Source organism: Mugil cephalus, chromosome 4, assembly GCF_022458985.1.
Source record: "Mugil cephalus isolate CIBA_MC_2020 chromosome 4, CIBA_Mcephalus_1.1, whole genome shotgun sequence".
NCBI lineage: Eukaryota > Metazoa > Chordata > Actinopteri > Mugiliformes > Mugilidae > Mugil > Mugil cephalus.
The window spans coordinates 8868093-8886695 of record NC_061773.1 but is presented as its reverse complement, the minus strand read 5'-3'; the positions used below and the strand labels follow the sequence as shown (position 1 = coordinate 8886695).

Below are 18603 nucleotides of genomic sequence, written 5' to 3'. Positions count from 1 at the left end.
ATTACAACAACTAAAGCAGGAAGTGAAAGATGAGGAAAAATAAGGTTGAAAAAGAAAAAAGAAAGGAAACAAAGATATGATAATAATATGAAACCAACTTAGGGAGAAATTTGTGTTTGCAGTGAATTTAGCTAAAACATTACTCTTTGCAACACATACCAAATGCTCCTGGCGGGCTATTTAAACCATTACCATCCACTTCCACATTGCTATAGCTCCTAGCTAGCTAGCTAGCTAGGTAGCTCAGTCCTGGATGAGTTCACCTATCTTCTCCTCCTATCTCCTATCTGCTAACAGATGGAGACGTTACCAAGCTACATATTTTCTGTTTTTACTAAAATACAAGTCAAGAGCCATGACCACGATGTGTCAGCTAGTGATGCTGCTAAGATGCTAATTGTTAACATAGCGGTGCAGTACTAACACACTCACACTGTTTAAACTATATGGGGCTTATGTCAGATACTGGCCTTTTTTCCAAGTGAATTTTAAGTGAAACTCATTTTCCACTGACTTGTCATTTTGAACTATTAATGAATTCTTGTCATGTTGTATCAATTGTCCAGCGGCAGCACCCTTTATTTAGCAACCTTTATTTATAAAGTTTTATAAACCTCATTGAGACACAAGGACTCATCAACCACAGCTTTATATATTTCACTATTGCCATCTGCTGCTTATCAATGGTACATACTAATGTGTCTTGCATTCTCATACTAAACATACTCTGTTTAGCATGGCAGAAAAAGAATTTGGAGATTACAACACAGTCTTATGTGGGTGATGAAATGAACAATGATGCTGCATACTGTTGGAATTGTTGCAATTTGGTGGAAATTAGAAAAGCAAACAGGTCCTTTTAAAAGATAAATAACATTTAAGCCTCTTTTCATCTTCTACTACCACCTATCCTCACTAGGGTCACTGGGGTTGCTGGAGTCTATCTCAGATGTCATTGGGCGAGAGGCCAGGTACAGCCTGGACAGGTCTCCAGTCTATCACAGGGCTAACAACCATTTACACTCACACTCAGACCTAGGTGCAATTTAACCAATCAACCTAATGACCATACCTTAGGGGAAAATTTAAGTATAATGCTTGTAAATTACAGCATTTAGTGCTATCAGTTTGTTGTCTTTTCGGTGTCTCTCCAAGGTGCGTTATCCATGGCCAAATGCTTAAGATTTTGCAGACCTTTTGGTTAAGTACTGAGAAGATTTAGGCCTCTGATGGACACGAGCCACAGATTTTACCACACTGACTTTGCAACTCTGTGGTAATGAATGGAATTCCTTTGCTGTTGCTCCAGCTTTGTAGACAGTGCAGACCAAATAGTATGACGTAACAGAGTTTATCAAATTTGGTACGCCTGTTGCCAGCACCAGTATTTTACTGACTCTCTGAAAACTGGGACAAAAGGATGAAGGTGTGGCAGTTTTTTTCTCATTACTTAGGGAATAAATTCTCAGTACAGACACAGTAGCTGGTTGTTGCTCTATAATATAGCTCAGAGGTATTCTGATATGAGACTGTCTGAGATTTGTTCATTGGGGAAAGCACAGTTTATTCAGTATAAGTTCTGTTGTTTTTGTCTTACTGCTTGGACATTGTCTTGGGTCCTTTAACTGTTTAAGGCTGTGCTAGACTAATAAACTGAGGCTGCATTTCATTGACACTCGGGGAGTTAACAGTCAACGAAAAGGCTCCTGAACGTATAGCAAAATAATGTGATATGAGATTTTCAGGCAGCATGGCGCATTCCCTGGTTTATCATAAAGTCACATAAAAACAACATATTCTCACAGAGGAGGCATTCAGACAAACATGAAACTACACTGTGTGTGCTTTTCAAATGGTAAAATATATGAACACACATATATTCTCATCATGACTTTGCCTTGAATATCCCCTTTCCTTTCTAAAAAGATCCCCGTTTGTAATTCCTAGAGGATTTCTCAAACATTCAAACTTCATGAGGAAGAAAGCAAAGCACGAGCACCAGACCCGCGAGCGCACCGCTGAGCCTGTCTGCTATGCAGGAGGAATAAATCAGAGGCAAAGCACAAAGAGAGGGGAAAAAAGAATGAAATGATAGTAGAGGGAGTAAGAGAAGGAGAATAACACTTAAAAAGAAATCCCCTCCACTCTCATTTTCCACACAGCTGGGACGCCAAAGCAGTTTTCAATGCAGAGCAGGTTTCTCCAAATGACTAAAGCATTTCATCTGGTCTCCACAAAATCCTGGTGCTGCCACTTTCACAGATATGCAGTTTTTAATTTACAAATGTCCTTTTACATGATTTACAAATCATGCCTTTATCTTTGTCAAAGAAAAGTAAAAAAAAAAAAAGCAAGTGACTGACAGTTCCCTTGTGCCTCCTAGATTTCTTGAAGAGAACGAGGCAAACATTGATTTCCCTAAATAAACACAACAAAGGTGACGATAAAGACGAAGTTGATGCGCGATGTAGGCAAAAAACCTGTGACTTACCTTTGCACCAGGAGAGCCAGGGAAGCCTGGAGCTCCAGAAGGACCAACAGGCCCCTACAGAGAAGAAAGCAAAAGAACGCTATTAATCTCCGACACTTCCAGGTTCAGACATTACTGTCGTAACCGCAGAGGTGTGTGTGTGTGTAGTGAAGTGAAGGTCAGGGGAAACAGAGCTTTACTTCATGTGCTAAATTTATTAAAAAAGATCGGGGTGCAATTGACACTTACAGGAGGACCAGCAGGACCAGGCAAGCCATCATTTCCACGTGCTCCCTGAATAGAGTGAGCAATGCATTATGAGCACATGGTGGAAAACAAAAACAGCCATACAGTAATACCAATCAGCAAACTGGGATATGAGGGATATAAGGAATGATAATAAATTAACTGTTTTTGTTTGGTACATTTGAGAAATACTCTGAGCCTGCTACACAACTCTAAAAAAAGGAAAAAAAGCAGACGCATCTAAACCATCTGTTATGAATTGCACGTTAAGTTTGTGCACATAGAGAGAAAGATGGCACCTACAGCAACTCCACTGGGTCCAGGACGTCCTCTCTCACCAGGTAGACCGCGGGGTCCCTGTGCAGGCAAAAGACACAATCTTAACACAAATGTATTATTTTTAAGATATGAATGGCACATATTTCTTTCATAGGTTGTTGTTGTTTTGATGCCCACAAATACGCACCATTGGTCCAGGAGCGCCGTTCTCTCCAGGAGCACCAGCCTCACCCTAAATAGCAGAAAGATTTAGGCATTGATATAGTGACGCAACCCTTAGGAATGATGTAGTTCATCTATGTCACCGTTAATCATATTTCTGTCAATACCTGCTCTTTCTATAGTATCCATGCTCTAATTTGTGTGGATTACATAGGAAGATTTACCTTTAGGCAATTTATATGTAAATAAAAACCACCTTATACCACATCTGCACCTGCACCTCGCTACAATGAGTGTGGTTTACTTTACTTTTACTAAGACATACAGACAAGTGTAGAGTGGTGCATTAACTGGATGCAATATCCCACCTTAGAACCAGCAGCTCCAGTCTCTCCCTTTGCACCGTCAAGACCTGGATAACCCTGGAATAAAGAGGAGGCAGAGGTCGCACAGTTAGAAATTGTCGAATAAGCCACCTTATTTGGTCAGAAAGCATTAAGATAACTGGCTTACTCTGTGTCCCTTGATGCCAGGCAAACCGGGAGTCCCTGGGAATCCACGGGCTCCCTGATACGCAGAAGAAGAAAAGACGGAGGACATCAATACACAGTCGGAGGTAAGAAGATAAGACTATAAAGTAATTCACAGATATGACCGCTAAGGCAGTGCTCCTTTGCTAATGTCAATTTTCAGCCTTTAGGTGTGGTGGCAGTGTAATTGAATATTGTGCACAGTGAGTTTGTTCCCCCTATTTCTTTTTTCCAAGTGATTCTGTCCTCCAATGCACATTTTTAATGAGACACATAATTAAATGCAAAACAACAATTTGAGTTAAATTGTAATAAAATTACATGTTTGTATGTTCTTTTGAATAGTGAGTGATTCATTTATATTTCATGCATTACTGTCTGATGATAATGATATTTTGCATGTGTTGTTATTAGAAAAAAACTGCTTAGCATAAATACTTTTTTACATTCGGGATTAGTTAGAGTCAGAATCAGCGGACCGAAATAACTCACCTGAGGTCCGGCAGGTCCACGCTCGCCTGATTTACCAGGTTTGCCAGCCTCACCCTGAAACAGAGAGACAAAACAATTGAAAAAACAAAACAAATAAAACAAGACAAAAAAAAAAAAAGAAGAAAAAAAAACAGTAAAACGGTACTATTATTTCCTTGCAATATTTTCTAGCTATAACAAAACTGCTCTGGGTACGCCTAGTGGACACATTGTGCCATATAATGTCTGCTGCCATCATGTGGATGAAAGTGAGAATTACATGTCCATGTCTATGTTCCCTGCGTAGCTTAACGAGCAACAAGAATTGTAATGTTTGTTTTGATGCAATATATTACAAATAGACGACTTTCTTAATGACAGCTGATTAAAAATACACGACCTGCTACTAAGATCCTACATCAATAAGAAAAACACACACTGTGACATGTAGCCTGTGCCATCTTAAATAATCAATATTGGCATGCAGTATTGAACGTAGCTTGGCGAGAGCAGCAAATAGCTGAGAGCTTGCTGAGCTATGGATCCAAAATGGACCCAAAAGCAAGACCTAGGATGAATTGTGGATTCTGTGCGAGTCCCTGATATTCAAAGCTTATTTGTGTGTATTTGAGTATTTCTTAGAGTTAGAAGAATTGTTTAATTCAGTTTCATATCATTTCACATTAAATTTTGTCCACTCTGGGGGGGGGGGTTCTTGTTTCTTGCCATAAAAACTCCTCAACTCAACACTGTCACTAAGCTAATTATTACAGAAGTACCTCTTATTAAATATGTATTCACGACTTGAATACGTTTCCGCAGTCACACTTACATCATCTCCAGGTTTTCCAGGTGGTCCAGGGGGGCCGCGGGGGCCCATGGGGCCCTGTTGGTGGTAGAGAAAACAAGCAAAGGTGAGACACAGCTACCATTCATAACCTACAGAGGGCGGCATTACAGAGTTTATCGGCCCTGACAGAAAGCAAAGACAAGCCAAGCTTTAATTACCATTTGGACTAGTACAAGCCAAAATAAATAATGTTAATGATACATTAATCAATCACAAATTCCTCTGTCCTTTTCCAAAATCCAAGATCTGCATGCAATTTCCTTCCACAGATTTCTCATCTCTGCTGTCACTGTTTTTCATCTTGTACCTTCATTGATAAACTTCTACATTTATTAAAAACACCAATGCAAATCTCTGGGATGCATTGATCCCTTGATTGATGCATCTAAAAAGTTAAAATTATCTCTGATTTTCCCACTCAGCCAACACTGACCAACTGTCAAGTTGTTTTCTGGAAGGAATTGATTTTAATCGCACATAATGATGCGCTGGCACATTCTTTAAAAGTGAAGGCATCTCAGAGACGCTCTGTCTATTTATCTGAGCTCCACATGACCAGATTAACTCAGCAGTGGGGAGACCTTGCTTTGTCTACCTGCTGAGGGAGCACGGAGGACAAGGAAGGGCTGTTAGTCTGGTTTTAGGAGGCTCTGGGAGGGACGTGGGCTTGATAGCAAGAGGAGAGAGAAAACTAATAAAATAAATAGTTTTCTCCTCGGAGAGTGTTATTTGAAGTTAAGAAATTATCAGAAAACAAATACATACAAACAAGGAAAACCTTCAGGATAAGTGTTCCCATTAGATGTCAGGTTACATGGAATTAAAGATTGGACGCACCATAAAAATAAATACAGATTGATGGATTAATGGATTAATGGTCTCGACACTGAAGAGGCAAAATAAGGTTATGTTGACTTATTTTGGTGAGTTTTTTGAGGCCTTTTGGTTATTTTATATTGATTTATTTATTTTTTGAGGTTAGAACCAGAAATAAGACCTGAGAGAGCGCAAAGAAAGTACTGAAGTGTTGCAGAGGGGGAGGAATAGTACTCTGTGGGATACTTACAGATTGTCCGGGCTCTCCAGCCTCTCCTGGGTTACCTTGGAAACCTTGTGGGCCCTGAGATGTAGAGAGAGGAGAGAGGATATGTCATCACACTGAAACAATAATTAATTGTGAGCTGAGACCATTAGTTGATTATCAGTTCGTGGATTGACAGGGAATTATTTACTAACTATTCTGAATGTCAAATAACTAACATAAGTAACTACCTTTTTCTCAAATGGTTAACTGAATATCTTATAATAAACAAAACAAAAAATCCAAATAAGTTGAAAATCTGACATTTTATGGACAAAACAATTAATCAGAGAACATAAAAAAATGGTATAGCATATATTCCAGACTGATTATGTAGTAAACATGTGTGCTGTAATTATATATGGCAATTTACACTATAAACTAAAGAGAAGAACTGCAGTCTAGAGTATATCCACTTATAGTCATTAAAAGCAATTCTGTACATTATAATCAGCTGCCACTTAGAATTGCACTACTTTACAAATAACAGGTAATTCCCTTTGGGAGTCTACTCTGCCACTGAATCCTAGCCTCAAAGCAGTCAAAGGTGTCCAAGGAGAAACCGCGTCTCTCCAAATGTGGTCTCGGGGTGATTAAACCATCAAGTTGAGACAAGTCGGGTGGCGATGCCTCCAACTCCTCAGCTCCACTCTGGAGGCTGGCAGGGAGGGCTGAAGGGCCTACAGGCAGAGCTTGCAGTGGAAAAAGGTGGGTGGGTGTGGGAGTGTAAGCCTGCGTGAAAGCTAAATTGTCAGGTGTTCTAGAGTATGTCTGGGCCGCAGCACAGGAAAAAGCCCCGGAGCCTGCAGATGGGAGACGAAAGCAGTGCCCCCTTCTTCTGTAAAACAGCAAATACTGACAGCTAAAGACAGCTGTGTGTAAATCTCTAACAGCCTGTGTTATGCACTCCTCGCTGGAGTTCGCGAAATCAGTGGTCATTTTGAGGTCAGTATTGTTATTAAGGAAGCAGACAATGTGGCATGGTATCAAGAACACTGCAATTACGAGCTTTAGCCACGAATATCCTATCTCTGTCTCGTCTACAGGTGCGTCTCAATGGTGTGTTGTCTTTGGGAATGTAGAAGGTACTTACAGGTGCGCCAGTGGGGCCAGGTGGTCCTCTCGGTCCCATAGGGCCCTGAGGGTGGGGGGGAAAAAGAAAAAAGAGCAGGCGCACAGTGTCAGGATAACGATACAATACACAAACAATAACACTCTTTAAATCCATAAATGCATGAATCGCAGAAACGCACAGTTTCTTTTCATTCTGCAATTCTGTTTAGGTGAGTTAAAGGGTAAACCCACATTTTTCTCCCCTTGACTTCAGTAAGAAGCTATAAAAACATATCACCTTCTTCACCCCAAAGCTACATAATACTCCACAGCTTCACTTGTCAAAACCATAAATCTTCTGAAATTCCTTCGAGGCATTCTGACTTTCTCTAATGCTCTATTCTGCACTATTTCACTTCTTTTCAACACCCTTCTGCTACTTCTCTCGGCTATCATTCCCTCCCGCTGAGTGTTTCTATAGTTCAAAGGTCATCAGCTGTAACCTTGACAGGGGAGTCTGAACTCTGCATAACTTCCTATACTTTGACTTGAGGTGAAAAGCAAAACGATGCTAAACTCTGTGACATCTTGACATCTGTAAGCGCCCTCTGACCAAATCTTCAACAGCTCTGCACGAGCTCCCGGCTGGAGCCGCACGCCAGAGCCATTTCTACTTCAGCTTCATGCATCGGCACAAGACAACCAGCTGCAAAAGAAAGGATGGACAGCAGCACGTTGATTTCAAAAATGTTTCCAAGATTCATATTTCTTTCCATGACTTGGATTACTTATGACAGCTGCTCTCCCGCTGGATAAAACATATTCCTTTCAGTAGTCTTGCTTTCATGAATGCTCATTCAAAAATCAGGGAATGCTGCCAAAGAAAATGCCTCGATGCGACAGTGGTCCACAGAATCGAATGAAAGTCACCTTTCAGTGGGTGTGGAGAGCCTTCACCTCGGTGGGTGGAAACCTATCAATGGGGCTTTATATCTTAATAACGTTTGCATGTGTGTTTGAGGCACACGGATATGTGTGCGTACAAACATAGCGCTGCCTGTGTAGGAGTTGGGGTAATGAGTATAAGGGCTTATAATCTTGACTTGTGATTTAGCACCAGTCCAGTTTGTTCTTTCACCGCTCTCTTCCAGCAAGCCGGCAAATGCCAAAGTAAACGTGGGCTAGCTTCAAAAGTGCCCAGTATTGTGGTGAGCTCTCAGGCAGACATGTGGTAGGACAGTCAGTAGGAGTGAAGCCACATGGGCTCATGCTAACTGTGGGGATCTAATCGACTCCAGTCGACCCCCTTCCTCCCCCTCCTCCTCCTCCTCCTCCTCCTCCTCCTGGCGTCTCAAACCTCTCTTGAGCTGAGGCGCTGCCAAGCTGCTCTGTGGCTCTCTCACCCGAAATAGCTCCCAGTGTGCTCCTCACTCCGTCTCAGGCAAGCTGCCATGCCAGCTAACCCACAGCAGCAGCAGCAGCAGCAGCAGCAGCAGCAGCAGCAGCAGCAGCAGCAGTTTTTCATGAGCTTGAATTATAATGATCATCAATTGCCGTTTCCTCGGTTTATAAAATGACCCATCTGTACTCCGCGTGAGGTGTTTATTTTCCATCAGGCTCTCTCCTCCGGCGTCAGGGAAAGTGTTCACTTTTATCTCTTAATGTTACCCCAACACCATTAATGAAGGAGGGGAAAATACACAGATGTGACTATGTACCACTGGGGCCGATCTGTTTCTTCAAGTCCTGGACGGGTTTAAATCCTATATGGGTATCTATCGCCCATATGAAGAACGACGATGATGATGATGATGTTGATGATGATGTGTCCATCTCTTAGGTTCAGAGTTTAGAGTTCTTTACATCCCTCCAGAGCGGTTTCAGATCCAGATAAGCTTCAAAACAATGCCAGCGATAGGTATGCAGAGACGCTGGCCGATGCAGAGCCTTAAACGTGGTCTTCTGGTCTAAACCCATCTGAACCTCGCTTTCAAAACTGTAGCATCTTTGCAGGTTAAACTCAGTCAGCTGTAAGAAAAGAACACGGGAGTGGCAGCAGGTTTCATCATGGCTTGCTCACCATTGGTCCTTGCATCACACCCATCTGTGCGCCGCCAGCCTTCTCATCGAAACCACCGGCCATCTGAGCAGCAAAGTTCTTGATAAGAAAAGACAGGACAACATTAGAAATTTTTGGACAAACAAAACAAACAAAAGGTGCTTTCTGTGCTCGAACACACGGTCTGAAATGTCAAATAAATCTCACATTGCTGGTCAAAGCATTTGCCGGAACAGGTAAAATAAAATGGAATGACGAGTTTAAAGAAGTACACATAGTACTTGTAACTGGTCCCCATTTTAAAAGACGACCTTTGACTGTTGCAGATTTGTAGAATTTATGTAAACCCTAAACCCAGCTAAATGTTCATTGTCATTCATTGGTCACTGAGTTGCAGAGTCAGGATGGAGCTTATCATGTGAATCCTGATGCAGACAGAGGAGAGACAGAGGGCATGAGAATTTTTTTCTTTTTCTTTTACAAAGAACGTCCTTCTCCTCCCCAGTCCGTCATACTACCGCCTGGCCTTCCACCTCCCCTTCCTCCCCTCAATCACCTCCTCCCTTCTTTTCTCCTGCAAAGAATGAGAGGCATTCGGCCTTTTCTTTCTCTCTGCATCCACTCACTGTTGTCCTCCTGCCTCCTCCCATCGCCAGCAATTTCCCACATCTTTTGTACTCTGGGATTCTTTCTTTGCTCCTTTTTAGCCGTCTCTTTGGTCATTCCATCCAGTCAAAGTGAACCCATTCTTGGACTTGAATCAACGTTCAACCTGTCAGCTACTGCCTCTGCACTGGATGCCAGCCCAGCCCCTCTGGTCATAGGATACTTACTCCACCAAGGCCGGGGGGTCCATTAGGTCCAGGAGGTCCAGGAGGGCCAGGGTTTCCGGGGGTGCCGGGCTCGCCATCTCTGCCGCGGGGACCAGGACTTCCCTGCAAGAAAAAGATAAAAAGAGAGACATAAAAAAAAATCAATAAATAAGTCAGGGTCAATAACAATAATAATAATTACTCAAATAATTACCCATCTTTAAAATGTCACAAATGGATTTTTTGTTCAGCCAATAATGCAAAACCAAAAGCTGGAACCAGAGAATTTTCTGTTGCCAATTAACTCAAATTAATTAACCACATTCTTCCACTGGGCTCAAATATTTTCATTATGTTTCTAGTTATTCATCTGCATGAACATTTCTGACAACTAATAACAGGTTTTAAATGAAAACAGATGCGTATCCTTAAATTATAACTGGCCCATCTAATTGGGACTTCATTGTCATATTGGCTACGAATGCATCAGTGCAGATTACATTAAAGTATTAAATAATAATCACTACAGTAGAACATGTGTTGATTTCCTGCGTCTTGTCTGCCAATGCTTGAGTGCAGGAGTTGTTTGGATAAATGATTACACAGTTACTGGTTAACCAACTGAACAAAACATGACATTTAAAGGTAAAAGACAAACCCTGGCTTTTATACTGGGCCAACTATTAAATTCAAATTAAAGTTCATTCCCTCAAAGGTTGTGCGTGGTTTCTCTGGTCTAATCAAACTACCAGACATACCTCTCTGCATGTGGTGACAAATTACCTTCTGAGGGGATCAAAACAAAGAATGTGTTTTAACACCTGAAAGTCTGCTCGGCCTCGACTAGACAAAACTCACCTAGCTTTTGTTTAAATCTGCATAAACATGATGACAACCGTGATACTGGATGTACCTCTCGCCTGCAGCCATTATCACATCTAAGTGTTTTCACATTAATGAGAGGATCAAAGTCTGGCAAATGCGTTGATGCTGAGTTCCCACATTGACAGACTGTGTGAGACCTCTGAGGGAGGCAGGTTTACATTATGAGCCTCAGACAGCCTCACGTCTGTTAACCAACCCAGACCACACAGCTTAATGGAAATGACACATGACTAGTTAGAGTGAGAAAGGCAGCGGTTCTGTGAACCTGAAAGCTACGAGCGGCCACCCAACCCAAAACAACGACAATTGTGACTTATTTTCTTATTTTAACGTGTCAACCTGACCTTCTCTCCCTTATCTCCTCTTGCTCCACGGGCTCCTTGCTCTCCTGGTGGGCCCTGGGTGAACAGAACATCGTAAAGAAGTCAGAAACTTCAGGTGTTATTTCACAACAATTGTGCTAAAACACAAACAAATGAATCCAAAAAAAACAAATCCCTGTGGCATTTAACTCTGCTACTTTTACATCAGATCAGTTTCCATTTCATGTCACTGCGACTGGCAATTACATCTAATACCCTTATAGTTGCTCTCAGTGTAATCTTGAAACAAAAATAAACGGAACACTGAACAGCATACAAGACTGAACCCATGAAAAAACCCTTTAGGAAAAGTAATTAAGGATGTATAAATGCAGAAGGAGGTGCATACCATTGGGCCAGATGGTCCTCTTGGTCCTACAACCTGGGTAAGGAAAGGAAAGAAAATAAAGATAAGATGTCAATTTTCTTTAAGCTCTAGGCCCACTTCTAAAGCTGACATTTACCAGACATATTTGCACACGAGACGTTTACGGAAACATTATCGCTCTCCCGTCTGAGCAGACTTGCTAATTGCTAATCTCTTTGGGCAAAGCATTATAAGAAACCTACAACAAACAATGCCTTCTTCTTTCCTGCTATGAACTTGTATTCCCTCTGAGGGCTAAAGCATTTCCAGGTGCAGCAGCAGCAGCAGAGTTTATTTCTCTCTCTCACTCCTTATTTTATAAGCTGGTGATATTTAAGCTTTAAGATCTTTAGCTGTTAAATAAGTTGTAATTATTGTTGCACAGGTCCACAGCCAGGTGTTGTATGTGTAACAGCCGTGTAGTGGAATGTAAATAGATATACTTACTCATGCACTATAGTACAAATAAGAGATTGTGATTCAGTTTTATCCAGCTATGCTTTGCAATATTTGACTGTTATGTATTAGTATGACACACTGTTACATATTAAAGTGCTCAGCATTTGATAAAATACTTCAAATCAATACTACAATGCTACCTACACAAGATACATTAGATAATGACATTAACTCGCTCAAGTGACATTTTCTATGCCCAACTTTTAGTAGTTTGTAGAAGTGACAAGCTTTTCCAAACCAAAAGAAAGAGAACTTATTATTTTGAGCTCTGTGTGGAGTCAACTTACATCAGTAATGTCTCCGGGTTCACCCTTCTGACCCTGATAAAGAAAACCAAACGCATAAAAATAAGAATTAAGGCGAGGACGTGAAAGAAATCTCTTAACATGTTTCATTTCTCGTGTTTCCACAAAACCTATGATGAAAATCTGCCCCCAAGAGACCAACAGATTAACACTTTTGATGCAAACTTCACAGTTTTATCAAGAAATTGCAAACTGTTTGTCCCCTGTAGTATCACTGCACACATAAATATGGCAGACTGCTTGAACAGGAAATCACTATTATGCATCTTGCAAAGCTCTTGCACATCAAAGTCTTTTTTAAATCCAAAAACTACAGGGCGCTTCTCCAGCCCTGATATGAGCCTGGGACAGATCCAGTTGTAATTGGCGGTCAGCGCACACACACACGCGCACACACACACACACACACACACACACACACACACACACACACACACAGAAGCTTTAAATATCCTGCAGTGTCTCACCTTAGCTCCAGGTGCTCCTGTTATGTGGTCGAGCAGGTAGAGGAGTAAAACAGACATCAGTTAGTGAACAAATTACACAGAAACAATCCACGTGTGTTATACAGTCCTTCAAAACAGTCTATTTGTGCAGGGAGCCAGGTACACTTTCCAAAAATTAAACTTTTCTCAAACCACCACCAAATGAAGTTTCCGTACACTAACACCCCACTAGGGTTAAAAGTAAAAAAAAAAAAAAAAAAAAAAAAAAAAAGAGTTGGTTGACTCTCCATCTTACAGCAAGAGCTTAAAGCAAAAGCAAAGCAGCTGTGGGTAAAATGGAATGGGATAAAGAAAAGTATTGGGAGTAGTTTCCCATTGTTAAATTAAATGTGTTTAAGCAAATTGCTACTCGAAGCAGTTAGTTAAACTGTAATGACCACTTAAGCAATGTTAAGGTAGCAATTTTTATGTAGGGCTGGATGTCTTTGCAAATATTTTGATACTACTGTAGATCCACAACTGAACATTGTTTTTCTCTTTTAGTCAACAGCAGACTTCTCAAACCTTAAGTGTTACCTAAGTACAAGGTTATGAATCTGACAGATGTGTCTTTTTGGTACTTTGGTAATCTATATACTTTTCCTTAAGTGTTGCCAGCCCTGTGGTCAATAATACAAAATTATTCTACATACTTCTTAATAAGCACTTACTGATCATTTAGCCTTGAAGTGGAAGATAAGTACATTACAGAGCATTTAATTACACAAGCATGCATTGCAAACAGTGACACCTCTGATTTCATTCATGCACCTCAACAGACTTTGTTTATATTTCCAAAGCTGACCAACGGCCCTTGAAAATCAAGGTATTTGTTTATCAGGAAGCAGTGGGACTTTTAAATGGTGAATAGCCCCTTCTAACAGTCTGAACTCTCGCTGAAGTGTCACGGTGCTTTCTCGCCATCAGATCTGCAGAAATCCACAGAGAGGATATAGAGTAGAAATGCGAGGCCATGTCTGCTTGACTGAGGTATTTCCTTAATGACTCCCACATGTTTTCATGATACTCAGGGAAGGAGAGAGTATTCAAACAAGATGGGGCCAAGGTGAGGCAGCAATGGAAAAATGACGGTGAGGAAGCATTTTGCAGAAATCTTCTCAGATGTGTCACTGTTATTTCTTATCATTTGTTTGCTTTGGGGATAGAAAACTGTATTCAAATCAAAGGCCGCAGCACGGCCTAAGCCTGATTAATGCATTAAAGTGGCAGAAGTTAAATAGCGTCTGGCCAGCCTTTGATTAATACAAAATCGTGTCGTTTTCTCCCCAAAATAAACAATATGATCCTGTACGGTAATTTATTTATGAGAGGTTTGAGATAAATAAATTACAACCAATGGATGGAGTCTGGTCAGCAGCGCAGATGGGGCAACACTCTCCGAAAGGGATTTCAGGTTTGGGGCAGTCTTTTAGCTCCTCGCAGACAATTTCATCGCACAGGATGGTTCCGGTGTCGCACACACAGATGCGACAAGGCTCCGGTTTCCATACGTCCTTGTCACTATAACGTTGTCCATCCTGTATACAGCTAAAAACATCCTCCTCTGTGTGTGGGGTCACAGTAAGGGGCACACAGAAGTCCAGGCAGGTAGGAAGAAAAGGAGATTATGCATCAAATGTCACATTATGGCGTAAATCATTGTAAGTCATTAGATGGCTTTGCATCAAAACTTTCAATGCTGAGAATGCTGGTTGTGTGCTGGTTGCACAAACCTAAATCCAGAACCCTTCTTTATTTTAAATAGAATTTTAAAAAATTGATTTGGTTCATTCAATTGTTCAATATTTTTTACCACGAAAAATGGTCACAGGATACCACGAAAATCAATGCATCCCTACAAATCCAAAGTGTATTCCATTTACTGTCAAATATGACGAAAAGCATCAAATCCTCACGTATGGAAAGTTGCATGACCAAATATATAATTTGCTTAATGCTGATGAGTTTTTTTGTTAATGAATGAATGAATGAACTGAATAGCTGAACAGCACCTGAAGTCTGAAAACTGCAACCATGAACCTTTGTTCCTCATATCGCTTACAGTATCAACAACTCAGTCTGGTAATAATTAAGGTCACACATGCAACCTCTCGGGTAGTCACAGGGTGGCAGTACAACATCACAGCACCACTGTGGGGCTGAGGAAACGCTGCAGGAAACCTCCAATAACTTCACAGGAGTCGGAGACCATGTGCCCAAATTCCTCCCCCAGTTAAATATAGGGCTAGTTTACATGCGGGGGAGACTCCCTAATTTACTGCAAAGGAGACAGACTTTGCATTCAGTAAATTAAAATGTTTGTCTTTTTTCTCAGACCACAGCCTGCCAAAGAGCATGAGGGGAATGTGATGGAGGTGGGGAACACTTGAATACAGCTACTGTACGTGCTCTAAATTACACCACACAAGAGAACGTCTGCAGTAGATATCGCACCAGAGAGTCTGTAATATTGCTGTTAGTTTTGAAGCCCGGCATCCTCCTTGGTAGTGGTGGCGTGGTGTGAAAGTGGCTGAGGCATCAAAAGAAAGGCCTCAGGGTGCAGGAGACAAGAGGAGAAGGAGTAAGTACAATAGCTATATTTACCACTGAGCTCTGCTTAGGTCTAGGTAACCTATTGGACCTCAGCAGCAATGAATGAAGTCTTTCTGGAAAGGGACAGAGTGGGCAATTCACAAACTATTGCCTTGTATAAACACGGGGCACATTTTAAACCCCATCTGGAAGCCATAGCTGTGTCAGATGCCAGTTCAAACACGTCAGAGAAAAGAAAATGGTCAGCTTTCATGCGCATACCTTGTGGTTTTGACATTTAATTTTACAGGCCTGGATGTACAATCAAAGGCATGCACCTGTCCTCTCACTGGGCCGAATATGAAAGATTCTCTTGATATGGGATATTCTGGGACAAGGCCTCCTCTATCTACTGGAGAACTGACAGAAAGCTGGCTTTTCGTCACAGAGTATAATTTGTAAGTCTCTCCTCCCGTGTGTTGGCAGCCATGCTGTTTTGCAGGGGAGTAAAATGAACAGTGAGAATTGTAAAGTGAACCCAGGTGTACTTTGAGGACATTAGAGTCAACTCTGCATTGACTGTTTTTAGTAACTTTCGTGGCCCTCGTCTCTTTTTTTTTTTTAACTCGTATACAAACATCTCGGTCAAAGGCCTCAGAATTGCGAGCTAATGACCTTTTTCCCCTCTCAGATACTCTGAGCCAGTGAGCCTGCTGTGCTGAGGTCACAATCAAACCTCTTTACCACTTCAGTGTCTCCCAAAAAAAAATAAATAAAAAAAAAATCTGCCTCCAGTTAGGAAAGAACGGCTTGCATTATATCCAGGGACCCACGTCTCTGAAAGGGTAATCTGAGACTTGCAATTGCTTTGGCATGATTCCCCCCCGACCCCCCTTTTTTCTCTTTCGCCTGGGAAAATACACCTTTTCTTTGGCTTAAAAGCCTGGTGAGCTTGACTTGTCAGATAGTGAAAATACCACAATTCTGAACAGATATTTATTCTTCAAATTACAATAATAAAGTCTGTGTCTAATATTTTTTCCAATCAGCCCTCTCTTGCACCCTGGCTCTGCCTCTCTCTGGACTGACTGTCACAGCTTATGGGTAATCTTTTAAGCAGATGGAAAACCTGAAATCGTATGGAACATTATTTCTGGCCCCAATTCTTCTGGCGCACCATCACTCTCAAATATCTCTTGCGGATACTAAAATCAATAGCAGTGATGAATAATCCCCAGTTCTATTTAAAAGTAAGACCGTCTGCAGGTACAAAAAAATTATATGAGGACTGTTTGTTTCTTAATGGAGTGAATCTTAAAACAAATCCTCAAAAAGCTTTTTTATGTGGAAAACTCAGGTTTTATTCAACCTTTCCGCCTCAACAAGCCAGGAATCGCCTGGATGCCCTCTGACAGCAATGGAATGTGAACAGTTTTCACCAAAGGCCTCTGAGCCTGACCACCTTTCACTTTTTGCCCATCCCCTCCCCCTCTCCCCCTCTGTATTAAGTGAATCTGCAGTTAAAGGTCTGTCAAGGCCCCCTGAAGCACCCACAGGTGTCAGGCAGTTCAGCGTTAAAAAGGACTGGGAGGGAGGGTGAAGCGCTGTGCTGGGCTCACTGCAGGGGATTCGGTTCTCATTAAACGCTTTTAACTTCAGGTTTTCGGACTACAGGTGCAACGAGAATGGAGAAATATTGCTTATAACGTGTTAACTGGACCCAACTTTGAGCGCGTTATTTTGCGCGTTGAACGTCCCGCACATCTCCAGCTACTTCGTCTTTCTTACGCACCTCCACCACCTTTATATAATTCATTATTTCACACCTTCCAGTTACAGCATCATCATCACCTCTATAACAATCTGCATGTATAAACAATGAAAACTAACATGATACTTTTTATGCCACAAAGTATAATACGCATGACCCAAACTATCCTAAACTGTCTGTGCGTAAAAGTGGCCACCGGACATAATATATATTAAGTTCAGATACTGTGCATGAAAATAAATAAAACATTTCGGGATATTCTGATTGAAAAAAAAAACTCATGCACGTTGTATGCACATTATAATGCAATTAGTTTTGTTTTCATCAGCCAAAAATAAAACTGTCACTTACGGTCGTCCTCCTCCTGACATCTCACAACGGCTAATAGACAAACTTGGGTTGCTACAAGTAGCAGTACAGTCCTGGAATCCATAAAGCTGAACATGTCTAAATATTAGACATGCAGGGCCCTTAAGGGAGAAAGAAGGGTGCGAAAGGAGAGGAGGCTTCTCTCAGTATTTAGTGTTTGGGTCCCCAGTTACAAAAGCCAGACCATTCGATATTCAACCTTCCCAGACGCCGATGGGGGAATCCAGCGGCAGGACCTGGACCTGCAGCAGAAACTCAGCACCGACCGCTTCAGGTCAGAAGCTGTAGTTTTATGTCCCCGTTGCCTTCAATGAATCTTCGTATATTCCCAAATATCAGTCCGGCCCCTTACCCCCTGTCAGGCTGAAACCTGATTCCCGTCTCCCTCCCATTCTGTCTCCCAGGTTCCATTATCCCAGTCCCAGACCACTCCTTTTCCCCACGTGCTGGACTGAACCCAAAAAAACCCCAGAAACTTTTTTTTTCTGCCTGATTTAGGTGCCCTCCCCCTCTCTCCCCGCCTTGTTCATCGAAAGCATAGCGATGTCAGAATCACTTCGTTACGCAGACTGAAGGCGCTTCTTCTTTATTTGGTCAGGTCTGTGACATGTGGAGGATAAATTACCTCTTGTAAAATAAAGTTCTAAAGTTTTCTCTGAAATACATCTGCTTGCAGAATATCTACCTGAAACGTGGTGCTTACAAATACATGAAAGTGTTCTTAGGATAAGGAAACACATGCAAAAACCTGCAAAAACCCTCGAGTAGCACAGAGACGCAAAAAGTCACTGTTGCGTTAAGCCTTAATCATAGGGTACTGAAGCAAAATAAAACGTCTTCAAACTAAAAACTAAAGTTATTTTAAACCTTTATCATAACAAACTTGCACACACTTGTCTTGTATTAGCACATGGAGCATCTGCATTTACATTCTAAGTTAAGCTTACAGGAATTCTTTGTTGTAAGTTATGCTTCATACACCTGTTATTTACCTCCTGATATGGAAGTAATGTGAGCATTTTTTTTTTCGTTTTGTTTTGTTATGCACTCATAAG

The 18603-nt window shown here is 41.4% G+C and overlaps 1 protein-coding gene across 2 annotated transcripts in view; it reads right to left on the bottom strand.

Annotated features, from left to right (window-relative positions):
* Positions 1-17870, bottom strand: part of col2a1b (collagen, type II, alpha 1b) — a 40412-nt gene extending 22542 nt beyond the window's left edge. Inside the window, exons 1-18 of one of the 2 annotated variants that reach the window (XM_047582123.1) lie at positions 17531-17870; positions 14231-14440; positions 12859-12875; positions 12374-12406; positions 11610-11642; positions 11243-11296; positions 10035-10136; positions 9223-9300; positions 7183-7227; positions 6075-6128; positions 4991-5044; positions 4180-4233; positions 3671-3724; positions 3526-3579; positions 3183-3227; positions 3020-3073; positions 2720-2764; positions 2492-2545 (exon numbers count right to left, since the gene is read on the bottom strand). In XM_047582123.1, coding sequence (XP_047438079.1) covers positions 2492-2545; positions 2720-2764; positions 3020-3073; positions 3183-3227; positions 3526-3579; positions 3671-3724; positions 4180-4233; positions 4991-5044; positions 6075-6128; positions 7183-7227; positions 9223-9300; positions 10035-10136; positions 11243-11296; positions 11610-11642; positions 12374-12406; positions 12859-12875; positions 14231-14440; positions 17531-17624 — 1134 coding nt within the window. In that variant the 5' untranslated portion in view covers positions 17625-17870. The remainder of the gene's footprint in view (positions 1-2491; positions 2546-2719; positions 2765-3019; positions 3074-3182; positions 3228-3525; positions 3580-3670; positions 3725-4179; positions 4234-4990; positions 5045-6074; positions 6129-7182; positions 7228-9222; positions 9301-10034; positions 10137-11242; positions 11297-11609; positions 11643-12373; positions 12407-12858; positions 12876-14230; positions 14441-17530) is intronic. The other variant, XM_047582124.1, reaches the window with a different exon arrangement.
* Positions 17871-18603: the final 733 nt, after the last annotated feature.